The sequence below is a fragment of the Poecilia mexicana genome, unplaced genomic scaffold, assembly GCF_051168715.1.
Source record: "Poecilia mexicana isolate PSO_F unplaced genomic scaffold, ASM5116871v1 scaffold_15, whole genome shotgun sequence".
Lineage (NCBI taxonomy): Eukaryota > Metazoa > Chordata > Actinopteri > Cyprinodontiformes > Poeciliidae > Poecilia > Poecilia mexicana.
Window position 1 is genome coordinate 20,489,604 of NW_028263384.1, and position 13,336 is coordinate 20,502,939.

Genomic DNA, 13,336 nt, shown 5'->3' on the forward strand with positions numbered 1-13,336 from the left:
AAGAAAATATGTTTCAGATTCCTGCTTTATCGTCACTCTCAAACAAAAAAAACAATACAGTAAACTGAATCTGGTACAACACTGCAACCTGAACCACTGAACCCAGAGTACAACATGAAACCAGTTAAAAAATATCTTTTTTTTTTTTTTTTGCAAAAAGACCCTTATCCTTTTCAAAACTTTATGTTCAATAGATTCACAACAGCATCACCCCCGACCCCGGCTTCCTCTGAGCTGGCTGCTCGCCGATTACGGCTCTCTTTCAGGCCCCGAGGTCGACTCTTCCTCTGCCGAGGGCGAAAGTGCTGCAGCTGAAAGCGGCAACATGAAACGCATCTCCACACACACAGAGCAGTTTACTGTAGCTGTCACTTTGCTACAGAGCTGCTCTGAAGTTTGTACTTAGAAGTTTTTGCTGCAAATGTAGAAAAGTGAAGACTTGTTCTTAAGATACGCGGCATCACCATCCACTCTGCAACCGCATGTTTAATTTATCAGCACACATCTTGGAAATAGAAATTACTCGGCCATTTAAATACATTTTAGATTTGTAAAATGTACCTTCTGTTTCAGCTTCTTCATAATACATAAAACTAAACCCAGTTTCATAATTGAAGAGTGGTAAAAGGAAAGTCAACGTTGAAAGAAAGCCATAAGTAGCCCTGGCTCACTGCAGTCAGATACAATCATGTTTTTTTAATTTTCATGGCCACATGCACTATGTGTGTGGCAAAAAACTAATATTTCACATTACCCCTGAACTCACCATCCCTATAATGAAGCAAGGCAGTAGCCGCATCATGCTGCAGGGAGGCTTTTCCTCAGCAGAGACAGAAAACCTAGACTTTAGACTCACTTTTCAGCAGATCAGCCTGAAGCATACAACCAGAGTTACAACAGAAAGGATCAGTGAAAAAAAAATAAAAAAAAATATATATATATATATATACACACACACACACGTGTTTGAATGAAATAGTCAAAGCTGAGGCCTCAGTACCATCGGGAATGTGTGAAAACTTTTCTAAACTGCAGTTTATAAATGCTCTCATTCAGATTTCAATCAGCTTGAGTTATTTTTGCAAAGATAATTTTCTACCTAAAGCAAAAAAAACAAAACAGAAATGAGTGTCTGGCTGAGCAAAGCAAACAGAATCACGCCTTGAAGGGTTTGCTGTTGTACCAGCAGCAACATGTGTTTAAACAAAGTACAGTATTAACTCTGAGGCTGATGGCACATCAACACCACTCCTCAGTCCTCTCTGTATTCACATGAAAACACCATAAACATGTTGAAGTTTCTGATTACGACTTGACAACACGTCAGAAAGCATAATCTTTGTAGAGGCTGTAAACAATGAACACGCAAAACAACCAGAATACATCGTTTTGGGACGTTCTTCTTCACAAAGGGAAGAACTGGATGAGTTCCTGCAAGTCGAAGCTTCTGCCAGGAGTGAGTCATGAAAACAAGAGCCAAAACGAAAGCTGACGCTCGCCTTATAAAACCAGAGTAATCTGGTGAAACAATGGCAATCCGTGTGCAGCTCTCTCTCTCTCTCGCTCTCGAATTGTGCCAATTCAGCGTGTTCAGCTCCGGCTCTGATGTTTTCTCTGCTGGCCATTTACCTTTACACCACGGAAGCACTTCAGAAAATCATTACCAGAGCGCTGCATGTAATCTACTGAGGAGCACGGTGTCAGTACTGGATGTCTCATCCCGCTATCAAAGGTACAATCACTGAGAGTCAGAAGCACATCTCATTATATCAGCTTTTTGTTTTGGTTTTTTTTCTGCGTAGATTTAAACTCAAGAATTTGTCCCGAGTTTAATGGGTGTAAAAGAACAAAATAACTACTCAGAGTCGATAAGATTTAATTCAGTTTTTATTCTTGATGCACATAATAACCAGCGTAAGCCAGGTACCTCACATAAAAAAAAAATTCCCCTCACCATTTTTTATTATTTTATTCAGACCTTTTTTTTCCCAGCCAAGAGGTAAAAAAGACCTCGTAATAAAGATTTGATTTGCTTAAATAAAATTACAGTCGTCCATAAAGCAGCCTTCGTTTAGAGTCAGGGGTCAGTTCTGTATTGATGATGACAAAATGCTAGTAAGTATGGAAGGCTAAAACTGCCACAATCAGACAATATTCCCACAATTTTAATGAAATTGTTAATTTTATTGTATTAGTATGTAAAAAAAAATACTAAATACACATCATGAAATGTTAGTTTAATGTATTTATGTTATATAATTTTTTGACTTCATTCCTATGCAGCAGCCCACAACGAAACATCAATAGCAGCTTTTATAACACACACTGAACAGGACAGATAAGGCTGCTAATGAAATAATACAATAATTTATTCTTTATTACACTGCCCTTACACTTTCTAAACCGTATTTATTTATATATATAAAAAATATTTAACTCATATTTGTGGTTGAATTGTGGCAATTTTGTGCCTTGTCAATAATGAGGCTCATAGTGTCACACAGTAAAGTTAAGACATGAGTTTATACATTCATTATTACCAACAACGCTTCAAATACTTTTCTTTTCATGTAACCCATCAATAATAGAAGACATTTTAGTCCAAATTTAAAGGAATGATTCTTAGATCTGTTTGACAGAATTGTAAGAAACGGCCTGTCCCCCAACTAGGATGATGAAAATAAATGATTTTAGCTGATTATTGGATAAATTCTGTTTAGCATGACTTCTTTGAGACTGTGAGTCATTCTGGAGAGCAGTGCAGAGAGGATGCGAATGCAAGATTTTATATACACACAGTAGTATAGTAATATAATTAATAAATCTATTGTAAAATCTATGTAAAGTGCTAGGCAAGAAGAATGTTAAGTTGTTGTTTTAAGCCTAGAGACATTCGGTCTCAGGGTTAAGGATGCAGAATTTCATGAGAAATGCAACCAGTTACTGGAGAATTATCTGAATCTGACAAAAAACCTCAAAGCCTCTCAGTACCCTCACGTTTTTTGATCCTCATTAGGAAGACTTTGGGAAGAATGTTGAGCAAAAGAAATGCTGTTTTGGAAATTACTGCGTCATACAACCAGATTGCCTCTGTGAGTCTGTTTCAATCCATTTCTTCTCCACTTCCACCTTAAAAAAAAAAAAGAGACAAAAATACACAATTAGAGAAACCAATATAGAGTTTGAGCTACGGTGGAAATAAAAAGTCTACAAATCCCTTTTAAAATCCCAAGTTTGTACAATGAGAAAAATAAGACACTTCATACAATCTGTACAAATTAAATTTGAAAATTACATTTTGCAGGGGAAAAAATACAAAATCTAAAGCTAAAATAATGTGGCTGCACAAATTTCTTATATCTTGAGATGTGACTGTCAGCATTAACCACATAACTCTGTTATCATTTAAAGTGCATCGGATTAATCCTAAATAAAAGTTAAGCTTGTTTTTTTTTTCCTGACATCTGGCGTCTCAGTGTCAAAATGTATCAGTCAGGAGATGGGCACAAAATAATTTACAAGCCATTAAATTCACCATAGAGCAAAGTAAAGTCACTCATTATCAAGTAAAGAAAATAGGATGCAGCAGTGACATTAGCAACAACAAATAGGAAGAAAAAAATCACATTATTTGTGTTTCTATTTTGCATTTTTTCCTCCTAAAAGTTTTTGGTTTATTTTTCAGTCGAGCAATTCAGGTCAGGGGTCACGATGTGGGTCAAAGAGGCTCTGAAGTAATTTATTTTGGTTCCATCTCTTAGCATGTGTGCACAGACTTCAATCCAGCTTGCGTCATGTTTGCTGTGTGAAGTTTCCTGAGGACCCGTCTCACCTGACAGTGATAGCGCGTCCAGCTGGTCACGTGTTTCTGCGGCTGAATGTCGTTCACAGTGCCGAGGGACTTGACCCTGGTCTGCGACACGACCGCGCCCGAGATTTCACATTCCATGGAGACAAAGGGGTACCAGTCACTGGGGATCTCCTGATCGGATCCCAGCTCCAGCTTACAGGAGAATGAATGGGGATGATCCACTGCTGCAAAAAGGGGTTGGGGGGAACAAAACAATGTGCTCTTGTAGTTAACAATGGTACAGCAGCAGAAAAATATGCAATGCCGAGGAAGCCAAAAGTACTGAGGGGCTCATCAAAAATGGATGAGCAAGGGTGAAGAATGCAGCGGCCCTGAGGTGCAAAGAGAGACAATAAAGCTGAAACCTACAGAGATTTTGTTGCCGAGTTTTGATTTTGTCAGACTCTTAATTTTTTCTTATCAAATATAAAAAAAGCCAGAATACTTCTACCTTTGGAGGAAAACCAGAGTTAACAACAAAATGCATTCTTAGTAAAATAAAACCACTTTCTCACAGACAGCCCAAAGCCGTCTCTCCTTACATCACAGATAATCTACAAATACAACCAAATCCTCCAGGTTTGCAACAGATGTGTCTGTAGATAAAACATGACTAAAAATTATTTCAAGCTACCTTTTGAAGACAAGCTGTGCTTCACTGAATTTGGAGCTGCAATTTGTGCCACAAGAAGTTCAGTGACTGATATGAGATCTATTCTAAATAAATAAAAGCTGAGTTTAAAAATTAAGGGGAGAACAGAGTAGATGCAAGACGACTCTTCTTCCTGCTGGTCCACAGGCGCCCAGCTTAGTCATTAGTCTCTGTTTGTAGAGGAATTAGATTTTTATCTTAAAAAGTGACATTTTTGAACGGATGGTAACGCATCCTAACTCAGTATGATCTTTGACAGATACCTCAAAAGCATGAGGCAAAACGCAGTCAGACTTTCGTTTATTTTCTGAACTTTCTGCAGCCGCTTGAAGAAATACTCAGCATGCCTCTGAAAATGGAGCTTCTCTGAGCTTTTGTGCTTTCAAGACCATCATTGATACTGAAAATAGCTAAATTAGTCTTCTTCCCTCATTAACTGTGAGGCGTGTTGTTGTCTGCGTGACCTGAGAGCGAATAAATCTCTGATCAAGAAAACTAGAAGAAAAAAAAAAATCTGATTTTTGCAACCAATAACTGATCAGAATCTGGTTTCTGTGTCCATTTCTAAAATATTTCTGTCAGCTGTTGTTCTTTGTGAAACATTTTCATGTTTTCTGATTTTTTTGTCTGTATCCACCTTTGCTGCAGGTTTGATTTATCACTCATATTGACTACTTTTACTTCCAAAAAACAAGCATTTTCCTGTAATTTAATGAGTGGTCTTGAGCCCATTTCCTAAGGCTTTCCGGAGTGTCTAAATGATTTTGATTGCTCAACATTTAAAAATACAACTACATCCACTACATCAAAAATATTTTACACCTTAATTACATCCTGTTTGGATTACTTCCAGTTCTTTTCCATTCTGTCTACAAAATATTCAAAATGCTGCTGTTCACCTTCGAATGGTAAGAAAAATAGTAACAGCTGTTCTGGCCTTGCTGCACTGGCCTCCTGTCATTTTAAGGATCCAGTTTAATATTTTTTTTTTGGTTGTTCTTAAGATTTCAAACAATATGACACCAACTTATTTCTCTGAACATTTAAGGCGTTCCGACGTTCGATCATTTAACATTCCAGGTTAAAATACAAGAGTTTTTTCTCCCTTTTAATTGTAATTGCGTAGCTCTTTTATCAGATTTACTATATTTCTGCAAAATTATACTGTATTTTAATACGAGCATGACCTTGAATCAGCTGGTAGTATAGTACGGATACCAGAGCAGACAGCCTGACTACCTGGTATTATACAATTAATAAATATTAGCCCTTCCTTTTTCTGTCAAAAATAAAATGTTCACATATTTAGTCTCTTCTTTGCCCTCTGTTATTAGGAGAACCTTCAGATTGACCTTTGTGTTTTTCTTTCACAGCAAAATACTCCCATTAAAGTAAAACAACATCGTTCAGGCTGCACAGGAATAACTTTCATATCAGCAGAAGTAAAAGTCTCATAACGAGATTTTAGGGATTTTGGAGACTTTTCTGCCATCTGTTGCATGCAGTTTGAGTAAATTTGGTTAGATGGTAGATCTGGGTATGCTAGCTGTTGTTTTTAAGACTTGATTGTCCTCCGTTAGCATTTCTACTTAGCTGATTTTAAATTCCTCACGAGTCTTAGATTCTTTTATCGGATGTCCTAATTTTGTTTTTACATGAACGTATGTTATATTTTTTAGTACCAGCAGCAACAGCTTGCTTTTGTTTTGAAATATCAAGTTGTACTTTTCTGGTTTATGTTTTTTGTGGAAATATTCTCAAGCTGAAGCATTTCTTAAAGTTGCCGGTATGAGAATCTAAAACCAGTTCATTTCAATCAATCTCTTCTTGAAGTGTTACCTGTATTCTTGGCAGGCAGCCTATCGATCCTCCACACGATGGCCGAATAAACATTCTCGTACTTGACGGATCCGATGGACACCTGCATGACGGGCTGCGAGTCCGCGGCTCTGACCGAGCCCAGGCAGGCGTTTCTGTTCATCCGGGCCTTCAGCGACCTTTGCCGCAACAAGGCCACCGTCTGCGTCACCTTGACCCAGTCGCCTGGAACCGGGACGCGGATCACTACGTTCTCGCACAGCGGTTGGGAGGTGTCGGACGTCCTGAGGGAGGAGAGGAAGGTGGCGGACATGTTGAGGAAGGCCTGCAGCTCCACGTAGGCTCCTTGGACCGTGACCACGGCTTTGATCGAAAAGGGAATCTCGGTGCAGCCCAGGACCGCCGTTTTGTACCGCATCAGCTCCACCCGGCACGCATCCGGAGGAGAGAACTTGATGAGCCGGGACATCTGAAACTCAGTCTCGTTCACACATTGGTGAAAATGTCGGTCGGTGATCTCCATCCAGAGGTCGCTGTCCTCCTCGTACCCGTAGCTGGAGTTGGAATGCAGCAAGCCGAGATCGTTCAGGGCGAGGAAACAGTTGCCCTGTCCGTTCAGGAAGGCCAGACAGTGGATCTGGGTGAAAGCTGCCCTCTCCATGACCGTCCCCGACTTATCCAGCTGTATCCAGATGTGGTCAGTGACCTGCAGCGACAGCTCCTGCTCCTCGTACTGCCGCCTCTGCTGATGCGGCACGCTCAGCTTGAAGATCTCCTCCTCCATGGAGACAACCAGATCCTCCATGTCCTCGTGCGCTGTGGAGCCGAACTTCAGCAGCTGCTCCACCTCTGCCTCGTGACTCACCTCCAGCTTCGGGTGGAAGCGCTTCTTCTCGGTGTAGGAGAAGAGCTCCACCTTGACGGTGAGGACCTTCCTGGGCTCGCTGTAGCTCTCCACCTTCAGCTCCGACGGCCTGCACTGGGGGAGGAGCTGGAACTCTTTGTACGGCTTTTCCAGGCCTTTCTCGTAGAACATCTGCAGCACGCCTCCGGGGAGCAGGCGGAGATAGATGGGCCCCCACTGTCGGGATGACATGCGGTTCTTTTTTTCAGGAATCCTGAGCATGACGGGCCAGCCGTCCCTCTTCTGACTACGGAAAAGACCCCTGGGGACAAACTGTACCGAACCATCGCCTATCACCTCATTTCTTCCCTCTGGTATGTCCGTATGTCCCTCATTTCCTACTTGTAGGTCTTCCAATTTATTGCAGACAAAGGAGAAAGGGTTCTGGGGTTGGTCGCGGGGAGGAGGCGTGCTGCCATCTTTGGTCCGAATAAAGAATCGCGGTAGGCTGTTGTCTGTGTCTGAGTCTGAGGAGGAGCTGCTTATATCCACGCTCCGTCTGGAATCGTCCCAGAAGGGGTTGAAGTGTCCAGAGTTTCCCCTGAAAGCTGGGAAGGGGCTCGGCCCATCCGCAGGTTGACTCGGAGTCTCTGGTGCCGGTGAGGGCACGGAGACGCCCGATGGGCTGGAAAAACTCCGGAGAAAGGCATTTTTTTCGCACGAGGGGAAGTGAAACGAGCTGGTGCTGGTGGAGACTCTGGTCACGGGAGTACTCAAGGCGCTGCTGCAGGGTCTGAAAGACTTCCCACTGGAGCCTAACTGGCTTTGAGGCGATTCCAGCGAACCGCTGAAGCTCCAGGAAGTGTCTTTGATTGGAGGAAGCACCAACTTCAGACCATTGGGACGTGGTACTGATGCTTTGATAAGAGCGGGTGACTGCAGGGGCTTCTGAGGCGATGAGACCGGCGTGACTTCGTCGTCAAAGGTGACCCAGTTGGAATGGTTGGTGGAGCACATGGCTGGACACTTCAAAGGACAACGGCTCCTGGATCACAGGTCCTGCGATTCAAAGTCTTTTTCCATCTGTCAAAGGAACAAAACCAGGAGTCAGAAAGAAATATCAAACAAGGATTTACAGTTGCTAAAGATAAAAATTAAACAGGATTTTAAACACAAGCTCCAATTATCACAGAGAAAACACGACCCTGAGGACATTAACTGAGCATTTTTCCAGACGGTAAATTCCTAAAATAAAACTCATGCCTGTCACTTCATCAGCTTGATCTGAAGATTATCTTTCAACCTTGAAGATAAGAGGCTGGAGCTGCAGTGAGAAAAGATACCCATGAATTTGTAGTCAACTTAAATGTATTGTATTTGATTGACCTGATATGATTTAGAATTGTAATACAATTTATTTTATTTTATACCTCAGATAAAGTAAGTTGGTAAAATCTGCGTAACCTTTTCTGATTTTTTTTCACGCTACAACCACAAAACTTTATGTTTTATTCAGATAAAACACAGTTCCCGTGTTTAATATTCTTTGCGAAATTAAAGTTTATCGGTTTTTGAGATCCGTATGTCACTTGAAAATCATCTCAAGACAACATTTTGATTTATTGCATTAATTATTGAAACAATTTATTGTCCAGCAACATTTGTTCCCTACTGATCTAAACCAGGAATGTCCAACTCCTGTCCTGAAGAGTCCCTGTCATGTATATTTTAGATCTTGACAACCAGAGCTGGACATCTCTGATCTCTCCGATCAACTCTTTCAAAAGGAACCGTCACTTATTTTTCTGTCTGCATTTTGGTTAGAATCTCAAAAAAAAACCAAAAAAAAAAAACCTTTAGATTCAAAGGTTTGAAAGAACTGCACATTGTGCACTTTCAACTTCCTGAGATCCGGTTAAAAAAATAGGATGGTCTAAATATTTTATGGTGAACTTGCTCCAAAATGCATTTGAGAGAAGTTGGCCGTTGCAGCAAAGATCCAGCCACATTAAAGGGCCTGATTGGCCCATAATGTGATGCAGCAGCTGGTAAAGCAAGAAACTAGAGAAACATAACGCCTGTTTAATGTCTCTGCCACCGCTGTAGGATGAACGTCATAGATGTGGGACATATTTCCAAAAAAATAATTAATTTGACAGCAGATAGAGATTAAACATGCTGCAATCCTCATACAGTCTTGCAGTTAATTTTGCTGCAAATCAATCATCGTCTGTCCTTTGATGTGCTGGCAGCTCTGCTCTCAGAAACATCAGGCTCAAAGGCCACAGAGAGAAGCCACTTATGAACTGCTGAGGCTCCATCTCCCAATAAAGAAAAGCGAGCTGAAAGCCTCAATTACAGCCTCCCTCCTCCCTCCAAGATCACAGCCACCACTTGCAAGTTAGAGACATCCGATGGAAAGTTCCCCTCGGTATTAATAAACTCGGGTCTTGTGTTGGATCCACTTCGGGAAGAGCGGATTGACAGCCACTCAGTCAAACACAGAAGAACATCTTCCTAATGGGATGATGTTTGGAAATCATACGCACGCATCCGCAACTTCGCCCGTCCTCTCCGACTTATAGAAGGCAGTCAGCTTTGATTCAAAGAGAAGGATGTGTGCTTTCAGGAGGGGGGAGTTCACTGACAGGCTTATTTCCAGTTTTCTTCCTGGGCTCTCTCGCAGGCGGCGCAGAAATGAGACGCTGCTAAATCTACAGAGGACAAAAGAACACATTCCACTCATTCCTCTGGGACCAGCGGCTTTGCACACAGGAAGTACCCGCCTGCTCCACTTGTGTGAACAACAAATATTACCCATAATGTCACTTTATCTCATTCTGATGCGTCTGGTTATTAACCCGAGTCAAACTCAAGCGGACATGCAGAAAGAGAGACTCTGCAGTTTAAACCAGGCACAACATAATTTCAAGAACAGAGATGTTTTGTTTGGACGTTTTCGCACTTTGAACTTCTTAATTTAAAAAAAAAGAAAAAAGAAAAAAATGTGCAAATGAATCAAAAACACGTCAGCAAGCAGCCAAGTTTTCACAGTGGAGCTGTCCCCTCCGGGGAACGGAGGTGAAATGTTCTGACCGTGACAGAAACCAGTACTTATCGTCATTTAGCCACAAACGATGACTGAGCTGAAACAGCTCCAGAGTAAAACTGCTGAGCTGAGAGAAAAGAAAAAAAGAAAAAAAAAGATGAGCATGCAGATGCTTCCTGATGACACGAGGCAGGTTCCTGTTGGATCCTCTGCATGTTTCCTGCTCATCGAGTGAGCCTGTGGTTTTCCTGGGATGACATGAAAATAAAGGACATGGCATACCCTCAAGTTTAATTTAAAGCAAAACGATTTCTGTTGCGACGAACAATGACGATGTAATCCAGGGCAGTGGCTGAAAATGAGATGACCCATCTCCAAGGGCATCACTATCACCAGCTTAGAAAACAGAAGAGAAAAGAAAAGGAAAGGAAAGAGAAGAAAAGAAAGGAAAAAAAGAGAGCTGCCTTCAAGCAAAACAAAACTAATAGGGAGTCTGGGTCATGCAGTTGCTTTTTTCCGCTCATACACTTAATAAAGTTTTTACTGTTGCACCCGTAGAGTTTGTTTGAGACTCAGTTTGACTGGGAGAAATAAAAGAGGATATATAGATTAAATATGTGAGTGTGTGCAGTTTTCTCCCAGGCAATTAGGGAAGGCTAATGAGGAAAAAAAGAACAGTTAAAGTTAAAGTTGGACTGTCACTTGTGGAAATAATACAAGATTATTTTCAGGAGAAGTAAAACAGTCTTTGGGCAAGGATTCTGCTTGTATAAGCAGCTACATTGTGAATTTATTAAGAGGAAATGTAGATTTTACAAAAAAAAAAAAGAAGAAGCTGTTTAAAGGGCAAATATCATCATAGTTTAGCACCAGAACCATCCTAAAAAAATCTGAATTTTAAAACAATAAATTAGAACCTGTCTAAACGGCTTGATCTTAGAAACAGAGAGAGACAAAAAGAGTGGTTTTAAGTCCCCTGAAATGTTTCCACTAGCTTCACTATTGGAAACATTTTTTGCTCTAGAATGAAAAAACTGAGAACTTGGCTTCAAATAGCAGAACATGTTTAAAGCTGCAGTATATGTAACTTTTATAAACAATATGTTTTCTTTCCATGTTTCTTAAAACTGACACTATAGCTCACAGTGTGACTGACTAAGTCACTAACTGCTAAGTTCTTCCTCTTGGCTCTGATTGGTTGTTTCTGACTGGCACGGTGAATGAATTTCTGCAGATGGCAGTAGAGCCACAGGTAATCTGTCTCACATTATTCTGTAAACATATATTGACAGTTCTAACAAATGCATAAAAAAACATATTGTTTGTAAAAAAAAAATTACATGCTGCAGCTTTAAGAGACATCGATAATAATGTTTCTGCCACAGCTATTAGCAGTGAAACAGCAGCCAAACCAGCGGCCATATTGGATTGTGACCTCAGGATTGCTGCACTAGCATCAATTTTCCTTTTGGGAGATTTCTTGTGGTTTTCCCGACTTGAAACTGAAAAATTGACTTCCGAGTACAAAAAGGTGAACTGCCCAAGTTCGGAACTCCATACCTGATGTCGCCACTCTTCGACTGCTTTCGGCTAATGTCGGGATGCCCCGTCTTTTATCGTTCACGCTATTTCCCCACCATTCTCGACTTCATGCACAGAAACTATTATGACTCAACAACTACACGCAAGAACACAATGAAAAGTAAACAAAAAACAAACTGTATCCCTTTTATTAGATTAGATTTTCACAACGAATTATAGTGGTCTTAAAGTGCAAAAATACAGCAACCCCCCCAGAAGGTACTTCTAAAATAATTTGTTGAATTACTTCCGTTTATGAGTTTCGTTATGCCAGCCACATTTACAGATTTAGCTGCTGAAACCAAAAGTGAACAAAGTCTCTTTCATTTTGTTTATTTTTTAAAGTTCTCAGCTGAACTTACGCATTAGAAAAGCCACAAAAAAATGCCATTCCTTTTCGTAAATTAACTGGATCTCCATCTCGTTTCGCATCTTGATGCACTGTTTGCCCCATTGTTGCACGCAGAGGAGGGGTCAGTAAATCCCAGCCAAACACACTAGTTACCGGGTGAACTATTTAATTTCTCCCACAGCAGCTGGTAGAGAATCAAAACAGAACGAGGATGCTGTCATCCACAACAGAGGCCCCTGTAACCCGGACACAGAGGCCCAGTTCGGGTCCCAGTTTAGTTTTACTGTTGTGACAAACACACTCAGAGTTGTTGCGTTTACAACTTTTAAAGCTGTATCACTGCATGCAACACTTACTCACAGTTGAACCAAAACGGACTAAACACCGAGGTCACAAACAGTCCGAAACTGTTGCCCCTGTCGCTGATTTTTTTTTTTTTTTAAGTGTCCATGTTTAGGTTTTTTTTGTTTTTTTTTTGGCAAAACATTTCTGGATGCAAAAGAAATCCATGAATACTCACAAAGTCCCGCCGAGCTGTTCTGCTTTAATTCAGGTCATGATCGCCTCTTGATGGACACGTCTGAACTCCGCTGTCGGCAGTCTTTTACTCAAAATGGCAGAGTGTAAATCCAGGGAGTTTTCACAGCGTAGCGCTTCCCCTCCCGAGTTTACAGACTGTCCTCCAACGGGACAGAGCGGTGGTGCGTTCAAGGCTGTCGGATTTTTGGAAACCGGTCACACTGCGCGTAGAAACGTAGCAAGCGGAGAATACAGCAGACTTAGCGACTAAATGACAGCAGACGAGATTTTGGTTAGACTATTTTTGGTTTGGGTTTTGCTATATTTTTAACTCTGGTCTTTATGAGTCTCTGTCTCCACTTATACTTTTGGTGCGTCACGCTAGTGAGGATGATACAGCGGGTGTCTGCATGTAGTTTCCCTCGAAAAGGTATTCACAACCCAGAACTTTTTCATTTTCTGTCCCTCTACAACCACAAACTTTAGTATATTTCATTAAAATGCTTGCCATAAAGCCTAAATAGCACATAATCTCTAAGTTAACAATTTAACAATTACAAGAGGGGGGGAAATGGCATTCACTCCAATACACATAAACCTTCAGAAACCTCTTTATTGGCGTTACTGAAGCTGAATCTTTTAACCATCACGTGAAACTATAAGAAAACTTA

General features: G+C 41.0%; 1 protein-coding gene across 2 annotated transcripts; it reads right to left on the reverse strand.

Annotated features, from left to right (window-relative positions):
• Positions 1-1,869: 1,869 nt before the first annotated feature.
• ston1 (stonin 1) lies at positions 1,870-13,144 on the reverse strand. 2 transcript variants are annotated; one of them, XM_088013496.1, is made up of 4 exons: positions 12,667-13,144; positions 6,342-8,247; positions 3,833-4,032; positions 1,870-3,129 (listed from the first exon to the last, which is right to left on the reverse strand). In XM_088013496.1, the coding sequence occupies exons 2-4, from the start codon at positions 8,179-8,181 to the stop codon at positions 3,064-3,066; spliced, it is 2,106 nt and encodes a 701-aa protein (XP_087869622.1). In that variant the 5' UTR covers positions 8,182-8,247; positions 12,667-13,144; the 3' UTR covers positions 1,870-3,063. The 2 variants fall into 2 exon arrangements, with proteins under 2 accessions (XP_087869622.1, XP_014865375.2); XM_015009889.2 differs by having other exon boundaries at positions 3,833-4,035; positions 12,667-13,140.
• Between the last annotated feature and the right edge of the window lie 192 nt (positions 13,145-13,336).